Genomic DNA, 16,864 nt, shown 5'->3' with positions numbered 1-16,864 from the left:
CTATGTTAGCGACTGTGAAAAATGAAAGGATATATCGAATTAGAGTTGAAATAAAACTGTGAGAGAGAGCAAGACAGCACGGGCCTAACTAAACAGGCCTCAAAGCTATGAGAGTTAATAAAATGGTGGATATTTGTTTATGAAGCCTCTCCCAGAATTGGTAGAGCTACTCTCTAAACGGAGTAAGCCACACCCCCGGACAGACAGACAGACAGCCAGAATCACCTACAGCTAATATAATATAGATTATTACGAAAATGAAGATGAGTCATAACGCCTAAGGCCTATACGTACAGGATTGTTGGAAGAGACGTAACGCTGATGCTTTCGATATTTGATGATAATTTTAACAATTGGTTTGTTTGTTTCACACTGAATGAAAAACGTAAGGCTGGTTAAAAAAAAATTCCTGTTAATCATCGACGCCCGCCCCATAAAAGTCGTCCGCCCCTAAAAAATTTATTTTATTTTTTTGCTCGCGAAGTCAGTAAAATCCGTTCCCGCTCAGTGGAACAGGTTCGAATTTTGTATGTGCTCGCGTACTGTCTGAGCCAAGTTACATGTGGTCGAACTTCGCCGATCTGCAGGAGACCAATGAGGCAAACGTCTTCAATAATGTCTACGCCAAAGCCAATCTCACATGCAACGATGCGACAGAGAAGCCATACTACACGGCTGGCTATGAAGATGTGTGCTATTTCTGTGGCTGTCTTGAGGAGCTGAGTACCACAGATGAGTCATATCCTATATGCAGTACCTGCAGTAAGAGTCGTACTGCCGAGAAGCGGCCCACTCGGAAGTTCAAGAAGTAGTTGGTATTCTGAAGGAGAAGCCAAATATCATCGGCAAACGGGAGAGCCTTACGTGATAATTATTGCTGTGGATTTCTAGTCAAAAATGAAACGAGCGCTGCACTACATGTAGTAGTAGGTGATGATAGATACATGAATAAACGGCAACCAACATTCTCTTGGTGTTGAACTCCACTCAACATGTATGAGTGCTATAATAGCAGTCGCTGCTGATAGATAGATACATCTATGAGTGCTATAATAGCAGTAGCTGCTGATAGATAGATACATCTATGAGTGCTATAATAGCAGTAGCTGCTGATAGATAGATACATCTATGAGTGCTATAATAGCAGTAGCTGCTGATATATAGATACATCTATGAGTGCTATAATAGCAGTAGCTGCTGATATATAGATGTATAAACGCGAACCAGACATCCTTTTGATGTAGTTAATGTCCTCTTCCATTTCTACCAAACTGCTCAATATGCATGTATCGGTACCATGAAGTGATATTTCGTGGCGAGGAATTCCAGTCAAATATGTATGAATGCTATGGCAATAGCTGCTGATAGATACATGGCAACCGGACATTATTCTTAAAAGCCGACGTTTTGGACTACCATTGTTATATGTATCAGTGTGGCGGTTACCTTATGTGCAGGTAACCACATGTGGCGGTTACCTTATGTGATTACCTTATTTGGGCATAATACACGTGCACGGGCCTGTTGGACTTGTGGTTGTGCGGACGTGACGCACGTGCGGTTGCCGGAGCCACGCCCTCCGAAGAGGGCTTTTGGCTTTATATAAGCGTGCTGACTTCCGTTCGAGTTTAGTGTGCTGGATCTTGCTGTTACAATAAACCATCTTCGAACCCTACGAATGGCCTCGTTCTCTCGCCTTCCGCGACTCCTAAATCAGCAAATATTAAAAGTAAACAGAACTCAATGTGACATAGGTTTCTTTATTTTCTTTATTTGAATCGTATCAATGCGTACATACGAAGGTTTACTAGTTTAGAAATCATAACATGATTCATCATGTATGTCCGATCAAGTATATTTAAGAAAAAAACATATTGTGCGTTGAATAATCCATTTAGGCTATGAGCCAGACCCCCCAAATTGACCGGTCGGTACCATACAGATGGAGTAAGGCTCATTGTGATTTTTAGCAAGATATATGTCCCTAGATATGAAAAAAAAGTGATAGCAGTGTATAACTCTCGGCCATCTCTGTGTTATCACCCGAAATATTATTATACGCCTGCTTCGCTTCGCCAAAAAATGTGATATTTGCTAAAATTGGAATAAATATGTTTTTAAGGACCACCGAGTGCCGAGATCGAGATCGAGATCGTATTTGTTCGAGAGATCATGATAAACCTAGAGTGTGGAGCAAGTTTGCATACATTGTGAAATATAATGTAGCTGATGTTACAAACCTACTTTAGGATACTAGCTAATACCAAAAATTACACTGAGATACCAAAAGTAGTAGACGAATAAACCTAAAATGTTCAAAAGCTATGTTTCGTTCCAAAATATCAAAATTAGGGGGTATGGTTGAACATATTTTGAACTTTGCCAAAATATGTGCCCCAAACAACCACCATATTACAAAGTAATGATATATTCCAATGCAGTGGTTCCTTGCGAAGATTTTGAGGGGTCAAATGTTACTCTGGGAGTTTTCATTTTTGAAATATTGACAAAAATGTACAATGTGAATTCTGAACTCGAAGCGATTTCGACCACTTTTTCACTAAATTTAACATATTTTTTGTCATTATATCAATATTTTGATAAATAACCCCCACAAATGTTCTATATTTCTATTACTATATTAGTTGGCATCCAGTATGCAAATTATTGGCACTCTGTGGTCCTTAAAAACATATTTATTCCAATTTTAGCAAATATCACATTTTTTGGCGAAGCAAAGCAGGCGTATAATAATATTTCGGGTGATAACACAGAGATGGCCGAAGTTATACACTGCTATCACTTTTTTTTCATATCTAGGGACATATATCTTGCTAAAAATCACAATGAGCCTTACTCCATCTGTATGGTACCGACCAACCCCCTTGGCTCATGTCTAGTAGGAAGACTAGGTCCCCCTGCACCCCCCGGAGATATACTTCTAATCAGTGTTTCTAGATTGGAAAAAATGTGTAGAAAATGACTAGCTATGGCCCCAAGCTGAAAAAATGTCCCACATACCATTTTTATGCAAATTACTGCTGCCATTATCAAAAAAACGATTTTTGACATATCTCAGCCAATATTGCAGATAATTGAAAAATGAAGGTGTCTAGACCCATGTTTTGAAGGGCATAGATCATGATAGAACTATTCATAACATGATTACATGTGTCTATGGTATACTAGTATGCATATTAATGCTGTAATTACAAAATAATCAGTTTTACAAATGATAAGGATACGTTAATACTGCAGATAACTTAACATGGTACATAAGGGGTCTAAACCCAGGTATTTTCAAGGTTAAATGTCAACAAGATGCTCCTGAGTCTTGCATAGGGGCGGGACATTGGCAGTAACATTGGTACCACTCAACTTTTCTTCCCACCATTGACTTTGTATTGCGAGAGATTTTCACTTGCTTATTTAAAGGTTTCTCACCCAGCCCACGTAAAATCTACCAACTCCTGCTGTTAACTCCCAAACATATTTTTTTATGTTATCCAATCACAGTGCAGAAATGACAGACTAGAGATCCAAATTAGTGCTGCTATAGCTGCCATTTTACATTTCCATCCATGTAACATGTGCGCTCGCGCGCTCGTATCAATTGGTAATGTCGCGCGCTCGTATCAATTGGTAACGTTGATGTTATTGAATACCTCAGTTGAAAGTTCAGTCTTCCATTCCATCTGTGTGTTGTTCTTGGTATTCATCCTCCAATCTAGCCAGGTAAGATGCTAACTATAATGTTACTCACACTCTTGACTTCAGTTTCTGCATGAAATCATAAACAGGCAGAATAACAGCTGAGCCAGCTAGCACCATGTTAGCTAACGTTAAAGCTAGCCTCATCTATGTACAGTATGTTCCTAATGTCGGTGTAACTTAAACTTTTGTTAATGCCAAACATGAGACATATCTGTTGACTTCTGTATATGAATTGAACCAGAAAGAGGCACGACAGCTGAGCTAGCTACAGTAACTTAGCACAATGTTTCATTGGCCTAGATAGCTAACGTTAGTGTGGAAGAATTTAGATGTTTTAGCTATTAGCACTTTTGATGCCACTAAACATGGTTTAGTCAGCTAAAAAGTACCCTAGTGTAGAACATGACTCAGAACCTCTGTTACCTCACTGAAAACTCAGAGCCTCCTTTCACAGGCACTTTTAACATCATTCGTGATTTCTTATTTGTCATTTAACAGTGATGGTAGACATCGACAGCAAGCATGCCCAAAAGAAAACGGAGTGTAGAACCTGCAGCCCAAAGCTCTCCTCCTACATGCATCCTTCATGTACCATCCATGTCTGATCATGGGGATTTCACGCCCCTCCGTAAAATTAAAGGATCTGCTTCAGAAAAACTGCAACTGCTTCAAAAGATCCGGGATAGACGTCTCAACCAACCGCATGACTCCCCATGTCGTATGCAATCAGTATGTGATCAGATCCCGGCAACTCTTCCTGATGACCTAGAAAGAGTAGGATATCACAGCAAGTGTTATAAGCACTTTGTCCGCCACTTTCATCGTCTGGGAGATGATACAGAACCAGGGCCATCAACCTCATCATGGCATCACTCTCCTCGTAAACCAGGAGGTTCTGCTGAACCCATCTTCCCGCCAGAGTGTATATTTTGTGAGAAAGTTGAGACCAAAGATGCTCATCGCAATACTGAGAGGCCTACAACCTTCCCATCCTTTAAAAACAAAGAAAATGCATGGGAGCAAATCGAAACACGGGCTGAGAAAATGGGTCTCTATCGACTCCATCGAAAGGTGAAAAACAAAGACCTCTTTGCATGTGAGGCCAAACACCATCCGTCATGTTTTAAAGCTTTCCGCACAGCATTCTACAACTATGAGCGTGCGATTCACAGAGCCGAAGCACCAAAGGAGCAGGCTTGCATGTCAGCCGCCCATGAAAAGGCATTCAACTCAGAGAGCTTCTTCAACCCAATCAAGAGAAAGAAACTCAAGACCATGGAGGCTAGTAACAAGAAGATCACACTAACATCCTCACAGGGCAAGGTAAGGATGTAATCCAATACCCAAGTGCTTTTGTATTTTATGTTGTATTTTTAAATGGCGTCCTGTACATGCTATATTGAGATACAAGATTGAACTCCAAATTTGTTTATTAAAGACAGTGCACATCAATGAACAATGTAAAGATTGTAAATATGCCAATTTATAGCACATGAATAATTTTCACCTGTAGTCCTTCCTGTAGTACATATCAACCAATCACCATTTATCATTCCAGGTCATCCAGTATCAGGAGCAAAGCAACCTTGCATTCCTGCTCCTTGTCAAGTCTCAGAGTCAAGATGAGCCATTAGACCTGGGAGAACTCATGAAGTACTGCCTGATGCCAGTGCCTCCTAGCCTTGGGACACCAGATGGGTTCTTCTGCAAAACCAACAAAGCCTCCATTCTGCACTACCTTTTAGAGGACACCACACCACAAGATCTGCAATACCCCAAGGATGCCCTGTTCATCCAGGATGGAATGGCGCTGCTGCATACCCTTGCCAACCTTCCCCCAACATGTGGTGAGATATGCTTGCAGGTGCTTGATCAGATGGTGGCCAAGCAGCACTTTCTGTTCTCCACTGACAGTTACCATCCTGAGTCAATCAAAGCGCAGGAAAGGCTGAGGCGGGGCAGCTCAGAGAAGATCATTCTGGCTGGACCAGCAACCAGGAAGCCATATGACTTCAAAATGTTCCTTGCAAATGACGACAACAAAAAGCAGATGTGCCAGCTTCTTCTGAAAGTGTGGAGTGGACAAGAGGCAGCTACCAGGCTGGAGAGAACAGAGATGGCTGTGCTGATCGTGGAGGGGAAGGCCCACCAACTTGCCTCAACGAATGGCAAGGTAAAATTGAAAGCCCTTCGTGAATGGCGATTCAATTTGTAATTTTTCCTGAAAAAAAGGTGATTACCTGTGATGTTTGTCTAGATCTGAAACTGGCAGTGACTGGTGATTGAAATGCGGTGCCTTTTTGTGTTTCAGGTCGAGGTACGTGAACTCCCCACGATCTACAGCAACCAGGAAGAGACTGATACCAGGGTGGTTCTGTACCTCCATCATGCTGCTACCATCGGATACAAGAACGCTGTAGTCAGAACACCGGACACAGACATCCTCCTGATCCTGCTCCACCATGCCCACAACATCAAGCTGACGGTGTACCTGGATACAGGGTCAGGGAAGCATCGCCAACTTGTCAACGTCTCTGAGCTGGCAGAATCCCTGGGAGAGGACTACTGTGCCACTCTCCTGGGGTACTATGTGTTCAGCGGAGAAGACTGCACCAGTGCCTTCAAAGGGAAGGGAAAAGTCGGGCCCTTGAAAAAGCTGGAGAAGAATCCCAGGTTTCACAGGGCATTCGGTGAACTGGGTGACAACTGGGATGCCAACCCTGAGGTGGAGAGGCAGTTAGAAAAATTCACCTGTGTGATGTACGGCCAGAGTCGCGAGTCATCAGTGGACATTGTCCGTGCCAAGCTGCTACGAAAAATGGTGGGAGAGGACAAGACCCTCACATCCAAGTCCAAGGTTGATCTGGCTCGCCTTCCTCCATGCCAGTCTGCCCTGAAGCCGCACATCCAGCGTGTGAACCACCGCGTAGCATTGTACAAAAGAGCCGATCAACCTATCATCGAAAAGCCAAAACCTTATGAGGAGCAAGGATGGATAAGGACTGATGAAGGACTGTTGAAACCAATGTGGTCCAGTGGTCCCATCCTACCAACCTCACTGGTGGATCTTCTGAACACAGGAGAGCACGAAGAGGAGGAGGAAGAGGAAGGAGAAGAAGAGTTTGACTCTGACGATTTCGATGAAAATGATGATGACTGACTCAGTGTAGAATCACTAATGCTAATGATGTTTATCTAAAACAAGCAAGAGAAGAGTGGTCACATTGAGTGCTAGGACTATTTTGACAGTTGTAATATTTAGAAAAATAAAACTTTGTGTTAACGTCTGTGTAGACGGACCTTAATATGAGTCTATTATTTCGTAAAACTGTGATTATTTTGTAAATAAAGCACTAATTAGCATACTAGTATACCATAGACACATGTAATCATGTTATGAATAGTTCTATCATGATCTATGCCCTTCAAAACATGGGTCTAGACACCTTCATTTTTCAATTATCTGCAATATTGGCTGAGATATGTCAAAAATCGTTTTTTTGATAATGGCAGCAGTAATTTGCATAAAAATGGTATGTGGGACATTTTTTCAGCTTGGGGCCATAGCTAGTCATTTTCTACACATTTTTTCCAATCTAGAAACACTGATTAGAAGTATATCTCCGGGGGGTGCAGGGGGACCTAGTCTTCCTACTAGACTATAATTAAAATTTCACTCTGAAAAAAAACAAAAAAAAACCCCTCCCTCCCTACCCACTTTTTTGAAAAAAAGTGATGATAAACAGGAAAAAAAAATTAACCAGCCTAAAGGCAGAGCATGGCGATTGTTATATATATGATGGGTTCGACAATGTGTTCTGCTTGAACGGCATATCTATCTATAATTCCAGTAATCTCTGTGTGTATGTGTGTGTGTATGTGTGTGTGTCTGTGTGTCTGTGTGTCTGTGACCGCTGTTTCTCGACAACCACGGGTCCGATATACTTGAAACTTGCCAGGTATATTGCTGGGGACCTGAGGATGTGCCTTTTCAAGGTTTCATATTAATCGGACAAGTAGTTACCGAGCTATGGCGATTTAGCCGTTCGCCGTTCGCTTTGGCTTTGCGAATGGACCAAACCATTTCATGTAAATAGAGGGGGGGGGGGGGGGGGGGTTCTACCGTACTCGCAAGCCGTTCACTTTGGCTTTGCGAATGGACCAAACCATTTCATGTAAATAGAGGGGGGGGGATTGTCACCGTACTCGCAAGCCGTTCGCTTTGGCTTTGCGAATGGACCAAACCATTTCATGTAAATAGAGGGGGGGGGATATAATTTTAGATATATATATAGTACGGGCATGCCCTAGTATATTAAAATGGCGGAGTGTGGAGAGTCAGCTGCCACACCACCGTAATGACATCAGACGTAATCACATCACCCTGTCATGTGACTAGATTCTCAGCTCTAATTGGTATACGTTTGAGGGGACATACATACATATATACACACATACAGACGGACAAACACTGTTCTAGACGGCTCTGCCCGATGGGCTATGCCGTAAAAATGTGGCAGGAGGTTTAAAAAAGTTTTTTTTGCCAGAATATGATTAAATTATACTCTATCTTATACACTCTGGTGCATTCAATGTAACTTTCCTTTTTTTCTACGACCACTACGATGACTACTACTACTTCTTGTTCTTCTTATTCTTTACGACCACAATTATTCCCACCTTCCTATAAGGTCAGCCAGGGAAGGTTTGTGGTCCAACTCTTTCAGGAACTGGCTAGCCGGGCCTGACGTTTGACACAAATTTTTTTATCATCATCATTATCACCATGCTCCATACAGTGCCGGTTTTCCCAAATGAATTTCATTGGCTAGGGTTACAATCCGAAATATGTCACCACTCTGATGCAGGACACTCGACTGAGTGTGCAGGAATTTGTGATTTAGCCAGGGTGCCGGCGATAGCTCACCTCCTCTTTGCGAAGGACACTCTGAGATCTCTAACGTCCACCAACTTCTTGTTGTTTCATAATGCAGCCAGTGGCTGCAGGTTGCATCATTTCTAGAAGCGCACCTGTGCTGCTGATGCAGTGCCCCTGTTACCAGTGAGCTGGTACTCATTTTGCCGACCTCAGAGGGATGACAGGCTGAGTCAACCCATCTGCTGTTATTTCAACAGCACGACAAGGGCTCAAACTCAAGAACCTAAGCCTAAGATCTTATGCCAAGCACCTTAACGTTAAGTCAACACCAGGCTGGTCAACCACCTAATATCAGAAAATGGGACACACAGTTTAACATCCATCTGAGGGATGGCACATACTGATGAATCACCTTGCCTGTGAACCACCATGATGACAGTTTATAGCTGGGTTGGGATTCATTCCCAGGTTAGACAGCTTCGAGATGAGGGTACGTACCTCTAGGCTACCTTGTCAAACCAAACCTTTATCACCGTCTCTAAATCGAGGTGTTTCCACTCAATTCCACTTCTTCAATCCAGTTCTCTCTCAACTGTAGAATTGCCTTCCTGAGTCGGTCCAATCATGCTGTTTTATCAAATCCTTCAAGAGAGGAGTTTACCAGCATCTCATGCTACCTTATTGCCAGCAATATTATTCAAATTCTTGCTAACCTTACCTCCATTCACTCTTCCATTGCCACCTGACCAATCCAGGTACTTTGGCATTTCATTTGTTGCTTAGCTGCTTGTAAAGTTTACCATGGTTCCTCAACCGGCACAACTTAAGACAGTAGTGGAAGTTGGCCGGTGGATAGATGTCATCAGGGAGTAGCAAACATATTGCACAACCTACCTCGGCCCAAGAACAGGAACAAGGAGGACATCGGGAAGTTGTGGGTGGTCCATCGTTGCACAATCCCGTGCATTATCAAAAGCTGCAGACTGCACACAAAATTCATTGACTCATTTTGTGTGGTAGAAAATGTGAATAGATTCTGTTTTCTCAAATGTATCTTAAAAAAAAAAAAAAACACCTTTAGAGGCCATTTTTCCCCGCAAAGCGGTACCAGCGGTACCAGTATCTTTTAAATGCCATCAAATTATTTTAACGTGGTTTCTAATTTCTTTAATAAGGGTGATATTGCACACACTTACTTTATCATGGTGATAAAGCGCGGCGTTACGCGCGCTGCTTGCGAGCAAGGAGGAAGCGCACAAGCGGTAACTTATAAGCGTCTTTATTTCAGGAGCTCACTGTAACACTAGCGCGCTCCGGGCTGCGCGCCCCGTGTATATCCTCAGGCCACGCCTACCCCTCGGGCGTGGCTGCCGCCCACTTGGTGCGCGGAATGATGTCACCACGCCAGTGGGCTTTCGTGTCCGCCACACGCGCCCCCCCCAGAATTCCCACGCACCTGGAGGGCCAGTTTGCGGGGCAGACGGATGACGGATGAGGCCACCAGCCCCCTGGCGATCGGCGGCGTCCGGGGTGCAGGGATGCCAGGTGGGATGCCCCTGGCTGCCCCTGGGATGGGTGTAGGACCGGGGGGCGGCGTGGCTGGGCGGTGCTGGGGGTCCGCCCGCAGGGGGGCGGCCCCGACGCGGGGGTCGGGCCACTGGCGGTGAATGGTCCACGTCGAGGTGGGCCGGCTTGAGGCGGTCTACAGAAACGCGGTCAGGAGTACCGCCGATATCCAGGGTGAAGTGCTTCGCCCCGGTCTCCAGCACGCGGAAAGGCCCGTCGTACGGGGGCCGCAGTGGTGTCCGGTGGGCATCGTGGCGGACGAAGACGTACTCCGCCGTGCGAAGCTCCGGGGCGACGTGCGTCGGTGGGTGCCCGTGGCATGCCGTTGGCACCGGGGCGAACCTCTGGGCGGTCTCTTGCAGAGCGGAGCGCTGCTGTGCCGCGGACCATGGTGCCGTGGAGTCGGGGAGGAACTCGCCCGGCACCCGCAGCGGTTGCCCGAAGACCAACTCCGCCGCGGATGCGCGCAGGTCCTCCTTGGGCGCCGTCCGGAGGCCCAGCAGGACCCAGGGGAGCCTGTCGACCCAGCCGCCGTCGCGGAGGGTGGCCCGGAGCACGGCCTTCAATGAGCGGTGAAATCGCTCACACAGGCCGTTAGCCTGGGGGTGGTAGGCCGTGGTTCGGTGCAGCCGGACCCCGAGCCCCTGCGCGACCGCCCCCAGAGCTCCGAGGTGAACTGGGTGCCGCGGTCGGACGAGATGTCTGAGGGGGCGCCGAACCGGGCGACCCAGGTGGCGATGAAAGCCTGCGCGACGTCCGCCGCCGTCGTCGACACCAAGGGCACGGCCTCCGGCCACCGGGTGGTGCGGTCCACCATGGTGAGGACGTGGGTGAAACCCCGCGAGGGGGGCAGAGGTCCCACCAAGTCCACGTGGACGTGGTCAAACCGGCGTTCCGGCACCGTGAACGGGGCCAACCGGGCCTGGGGGTGCCGGTGCACCTTGGCGCGCTGGCACGCGAGGCACGTCCTGGCCCAGCCGCGGACCGCCTTCCGGAGGCCATGCCAGACGAACTTGTCGGCGATCAACCTTTGGGAGGCCCTCGCGCCCGGGTGGGACAGGCCGTGGATGGCGTCAAACACCTGGCGCTGCCAGCCCGCGGGCACGATGGGGCGAGGCCGCCCGAGGGAGACGTCGCACAAGAAGGCCGCGCCCGCGCCGTCGAATGGCACCTCGGTGACGCGGAGGCCCGTGACGGCGGTCCGCAAGGCCTGGACGTCGGGGTCAGCGGCCTGGTCCGCTGCCATCCGGGCATAGTCGATGCCGAGATGGACTGCGTGGGCGACGGCCCGGGAAAGGCAATCCGCCACCGGGTTGTCCTTCCCCGCGACGTGCCGGATGTCCGTCGTGTACTCGGACACGGCCGAGAGGCGACGCTGCTGCCGGGCCGACCACGGCTCGGTGACCTTGCCCATCGCGAAGATCAGCGGCTTGTGGTCGACGAAGGCCGTGAACGCACGGCCCTCGAGCAGATGGCGGAAGTGCCTGACCGCCAAGTGAAGCCCGAGCAACTCGCGGTCGAAGGTACTGTAACGGCGTTCGGGCGGGCGAAGCTGCCGGCTAAAGAACGCCAGCGGTTGCCAAGCTCCACGCACCCATTGCTCGTGCACCGCGCCCACCGCGTAGTCCGAGGCGTCGGTGGTGAGGGCGATCGGTGCATCGGGCGCCGGGTGCGCGAGCATGGTGGCGTTAGCCAAGGCGAGCTTCGCGCCCGTGAACGCCGTGTCCATCTGCTCGGTCCAGGTAACGTCGCCTTTGCCCGGCTTACCTCGGAGAGCTTCGTGCAGGGGGCGCAGGAGCTGGGCGATACGGGGCAGGAACCGATGGTAAAAGTTCACCATGCCCAGGAACTCCTGCAGCCCTCTGATCGTGTGGGGGCGCGGAAACCCCTTCACCGCCTCCACCTTGGCCGGCAGGGGGACGGCTCCGTGCCTGGTGACACGGTGCCCCAGAAAATCGATTACGGCGACGCCGAACCGGCACTTTGCGGGGTTCACAATCAGGCCATGCTGCCCCAGGCGTTCGAAGAGCGTGCGGAGGTGGCGTAGGTGCTCTTCGCGGGACGCGCTGGCGACGAGGATATCGTCCAGGTAGACGTAGACAAAATCCAAGTCGCGCAGGACGCTGTCCATCAGTCGCTGGAACGCCTGAGCCGCATTCTTCAGACCGAAGGGCATCCGCAGGAACTCGAAGAGTCCGAATGGCGTGATGACCGCCGTCTTCGGGACGTCCTCCGGCCTGACGGGGACCTGATGGTAGCCGCGTATGAGGTCCACCTTTGAGAATAAGGACATGCCCGCCAAACAGGCGGAAAAGTCCTGAATGTGGGGGACGGGGTAGCGGTCGGGAGTGGTGGCGTCATTGAGACGGCGATAGTCCCCGCACGGTCGCCATCCCCCGCCGGGCTTCGGCACGATGTGCAGCGGCGACGCCCAAGCACTCTCCGAGCGCCGAACGATGCCGAGTCGCTCCAGGGTAGCGAACTCCGCTTTTGCCACCGCCAGCTTCGTCGGCTCGAGGCGGCGTGCCCGGGCATAGACCGGTGGCCCGACGGTGGGGATGTGATGGGCCACCCCGTGCTTGATGGCCCCCGCCGAGAAGGTGGGCCGCGTGAGGGCCGGGAAGCCGGCGAGGAGGCGGGTGAATGCGTCCGCTGCCGGAAGCATACAGATCAACGTGGCCGGAACCAACCCGCTTGGCAAGCCGCTCGTTGAGCTGCTCGACGAGCTGGGCAGCACACAAGCGAGCGAGCTGAACGTCTCGGCCTGGACAAGACGTCTGCGCTTTACGTCGACCAGGAGCCCATTAGCGCACAAGAAGTCCGCGCCAAGCAGTGCCATGGGCACGTCGGCGGTGACGAACGTCCATCGGAAAACCTGCCCTCCGAACCGCAGAGAGAGGCAGCGTTTTCCGTACGTACGGATGGGCGTCCCGTTCGCGGCAAGCAGCGCGGTGCCCCCGCCCGCGGCGTGCTTGTCTGACGTACCGGCGGGAACGACACTCACCTGCGCTCCCGTGTCGCACAGGTAACGGCGCCCGGATAAGGTGTCCGTTTTGAACAGCAGGCTGCTCGAACGGCCGGCGCTCATCGCCACTATTGAGCGCCGGCCCGGGCGTTTCCCGACCTGTTGAAGGAGCATGGCGGATGACACTGCCGAGCCTCGTGGCCGAACTTGGCGTGGAACCAGCACCAGGTGGTGGAGCTGGAGGAGCGCGGCTGGCTCCGCCAGGCCGGTGGAGTTGGCGGGTTTCCCCGCGGTGGCGGTTTTCGCCGCGGCGGTGGGCGGGGCGTGGCGGCGGTCACGAGGTGCGTATCAGCATGCTGCGTATGCTGTGTAAGCTGATGCTGTGGATCAGCATCATCAGCAGCATCAGCCTCGAGGTCCGTGACGGCCGTAAAGTACCTGTCTGCCTCGGCTGCCAATGCTCGGGGTTCCGTTAGCACGGTCCCGGCCAACGCGAGGCGAACCTGCGCTGGAAGTTGGCGACGGAAAAGCGCCCGGAATAGAGAACCGGGGGCTTCGTCGCCCAACAGTGACAGCATATGGTCCATTCGGACCGACGGGCGCGTGTCGCCGAGCTCGGGGAGATCCAGGAGGCGGTCGGCCCGTGCGTCGTCCGTGAGGCCGAACGTGGCTAGGAGTAGCCGCTTGAGTGCCTCGTACTTGTGGCCGTCCGGTGGGTGGCGAAGGACGGACACAACTCGAGCGGCCGTGCCGGGCCCGAGGGAGGCGACGACGTGGCAGTAGCGCGTGTCGTCGCCGGTGAGGCGCCGAAGCTGAAATTGGGCTTCGGCTTGGACGAACCAGACTTCGGCCTGGGCCTCCCAAAATTCGGGAAGTTTGATGAAGTTGGCCATGGCAATGGCGTCGTGTGTGGAAGGATCGCTCCAGCAGATCCAACGTCGAGGGTCACCAGTAAAGCGTGGCGTTACGCGCGCTGCTTGCGAGCAAGGAGGAAGCGGACAAGCGGTAACTTATAAGCGTCTTTATTTCAGGAGCTCACTGTAACACTAGCGCGCTCCGGGCTGCGCGCCCCGTGTATATCCTCAGGCCACGCCTACCCCTGGGGCGTGGCCGCCGCCCACTTGGTGCGCGGAATGATGTCACCACGCCAGTGGGCTTTCGTGTCCGCCACAGTGACACCAGTGTGACCATTTATAGTTAGCTGTAAAACACCAGGATGAAAGTTTATACTCTTGTTGGGAAATGACCCCAGGCTAGATAGTTCAAATATGAGCACCATACACTATTGCTGCGCAAAAAAATTCCTGCCAGAACCTTGATTGTTCACTTCACTTATCCTTTTCATCCCAATGGAACATAAGGCCGCACCTTGATTGTTCCTCTCCCCAAATACAATCTTTCCACTTGTCACAGTTTTCTCTCACCAAGAGCATTGTCTCCCAGAATCTGGTCCAATCACACTCTTCCCTTCATTCCTTCAGCATGCCCAGGTCGAAAATCTCATAGAAAACCAAAAGGGCAAATTCCATAGGAGATTGGACCAGTAGGATCTATTAAACTGGGAAGAGTGTGAAGAGTAAGGAAAGTGAAATACCGGACCAGTAGAAAATACCAAAATAAAACCGGTAGGTCAATGGGACCAAATGGGGACCAATATATAAATGAACAGGAATGAAAATAACCAATCGACATATGTGGGAAAAGTTCATTCCCAGATCAGGAATCAGACCCAGTTCCTCTGTCCAAAACAACTCGGTCATACCAAAATAGAATTAAATGATATTGGTTGGTCTATGGGTTTTCAGACCAATTAACTCTAATGGTTTCTACAGGAACAGTTGAACTTAAAGGTTCCTATTGATTTATATGGGTTTCAGACCAGTTGCATCTAATGGTTTCTATTGGTTTCAACGGAATCTGGTTTGATCTTTACTGGAAACTTTAGTGGTTCCTGTACAAAGCAAAAGAAACCGAGATTTCCAATAGAGACCCAAATAATTGTCCTACTGGTCTCTATGGGATTTTTGACCTGGGTGGTGGACCTCCACTCTATCATGTTGTCCCCATAATTATATAAAACATCTAAATTCTCATTAAAGTTGCTCCACAGTTGTTTAAATACGATATTGCATATTATCAGTGTAAATGCCATTCCAGCTCATGCGATCAAGCTCTTTCATGAGTCTTAGCTTCTGTATAGAAATGAAATAGGATGGCCATGTTGTTACCTGGCGCAGGTGTTCCTGCAAAGTGGCAGCAGCTTGGCAGTGTGTGTGTCCTGCAGCTACCCGCACACAAGTCATTGAAGGAGGTAGTGGCAACGTACATAGTAATGCCTCGAGCATCTACAGTAAAACAAACCATCAAAATATATATACTGTATATAAACTATACCTAGTTGGAATAATCCAAATCACAAATAATGATGACAACCTGCAGAGCAGAGATGGTAAGAGGACAACCAGGTATGAGGTTGAGCACCAGAGTGGTCTTCATTAAGGACTGGCTCATAATTTAAAAGAATCGCCAGTTATTTATAGGAGCGCAGTACATTAAGATTCCAGTAGATCTGTAAACAAATCAATCTATACACATGACAAATGTCCTGTGATTTCACCTCTGGACTAGGAAATTGCTCCTGCAAACGCTGTTTCACGGATGGCTGTAGTAGAAACTGCGACGACAAAGAAAGCGCCATAACCACACTGTCCGTCCTGTCCTGTCTCAGGTGGTAGTTTTAAATACTATTTTAACAATTATTTCTGTTAAACATAAATAATATTCAAATTACGTACGTTAGTTTAAATTTAATTTCCGAATCGGATCAAGACGGTGACGTCACGCTAAACTAGAATCTAAACAGGGCCATTTAGAAAACACCGCTTATTGGAAACCGCCGCCTACAGCGCCACATTTGACCGACGTAAAATCTCACGTTTTACAGGATATATTATAAAGTACAATAAACTAAAATCGTATGTCATAGTGAACAATATTTAATTTCAAGAAATATAGCTGCAAACGTGACATTTATAGGCGATAGTCGATAGGCGATGAATCAAGTATGTACATTCATATGGAGAAAGCATAAAGTAGACACCAGCACGTCACTCAGTACGACAGTAGAGAGCATACCTCCATATCTCCCAATGGTGAAGAATCACTTTAAAAATTCTCGTAGCCGGATCCGAATCCGGATCTTCATCAAAATCTAATCATTTCGTCCTTGTCTCATACGCTACATCTCCGCCAAATTTCGTCCGAACCCGTCCACAAATTTTTGAGATATTTTGTTCACAAACAAACGAAACAGACAGGAGTGAAAACATAACCTCCATCCACCTTTGTTGGCGAAGCGGAGGTAATGAGGTCACCTGACACTAGGCCAAGGCTTCATACTTTGACACGCTCACGAGGCTGCACCGTCGAATAAACTGCTCCAACCCATCATATTCGACGGGCTTTTTGCTGGTTACCAATAAGCTTGCTATCGCTTGCCAAGCCACGTGTTCCATATCAACCGTTACGTCGAGCGCTCGCTTTGCAGCCGGCCAGGCCAACGGGCCAAAAAAGCATGTAGCATGGCATTTTTTGTTAGAAGCTGCCAACCATGCCAAATATCTTCGGAATACCATGCTGAGCTACATGGTAATGTACACTTTAACTACACAACTGCAGTGGGTGCCGAGCTCAAATTTGCATATTTTTGGACTGAGTATAAGTTTTCACCATATATGGTC

The 16,864-nt window shown here is 48.8% G+C and overlaps 2 protein-coding genes across 4 annotated transcripts in view; one reads left to right on the top strand and one right to left on the bottom strand.

Annotated features, from left to right (window-relative positions):
• Positions 1–16,534, bottom strand: part of NSUN6 (NOP2/Sun RNA methyltransferase 6) — an 81,056-nt gene extending 64,522 nt beyond the window's left edge. Inside the window, exons 1-3 of one of the 3 annotated variants that reach the window (XM_068126583.2) lie at positions 16,467–16,534; positions 15,353–15,469; positions 9,488–9,576 (exon numbers count right to left, since the gene is read on the bottom strand). In XM_068126583.2, the coding sequence (XP_067982684.1) occupies positions 9,488–9,576; positions 15,353–15,469 (206 nt within the window). In that variant the 5' untranslated portion in view covers positions 16,467–16,534. Of the gene's footprint in view, positions 1–9,487; positions 9,577–15,352; positions 15,470–15,557; positions 15,889–16,466 lie in introns of those variants that run through there. The other 2 variants (XM_068126581.2, XM_068126582.2) reach the window with 2 other exon arrangements.
• Positions 4,990–7,001, top strand: LOC144894113 (uncharacterized). Its single transcript, XM_078786198.1, has 3 exons — positions 4,990–5,037; positions 5,273–5,887; positions 6,026–7,001. The coding sequence occupies exons 1-3, from the start codon at positions 4,990–4,992 to the stop codon at positions 6,872–6,874; spliced, it is 1,512 nt and encodes a 503-aa protein (XP_078642324.1). The 3' UTR covers positions 6,875–7,001.
• Positions 16,535–16,864: the final 330 nt, after the last annotated feature.

This window comes from Myxine glutinosa, chromosome 10, assembly GCF_964187855.1.
Source record: "Myxine glutinosa chromosome 10, kmMyxGlut1.1, whole genome shotgun sequence".
Taxonomy (NCBI): Eukaryota; Metazoa; Chordata; class Myxini; order Myxiniformes; family Myxinidae; genus Myxine; species Myxine glutinosa.
Note: the sequence above shows the minus strand (reverse complement) of the source record. Positions and strands in the feature narration are given on the sequence as shown.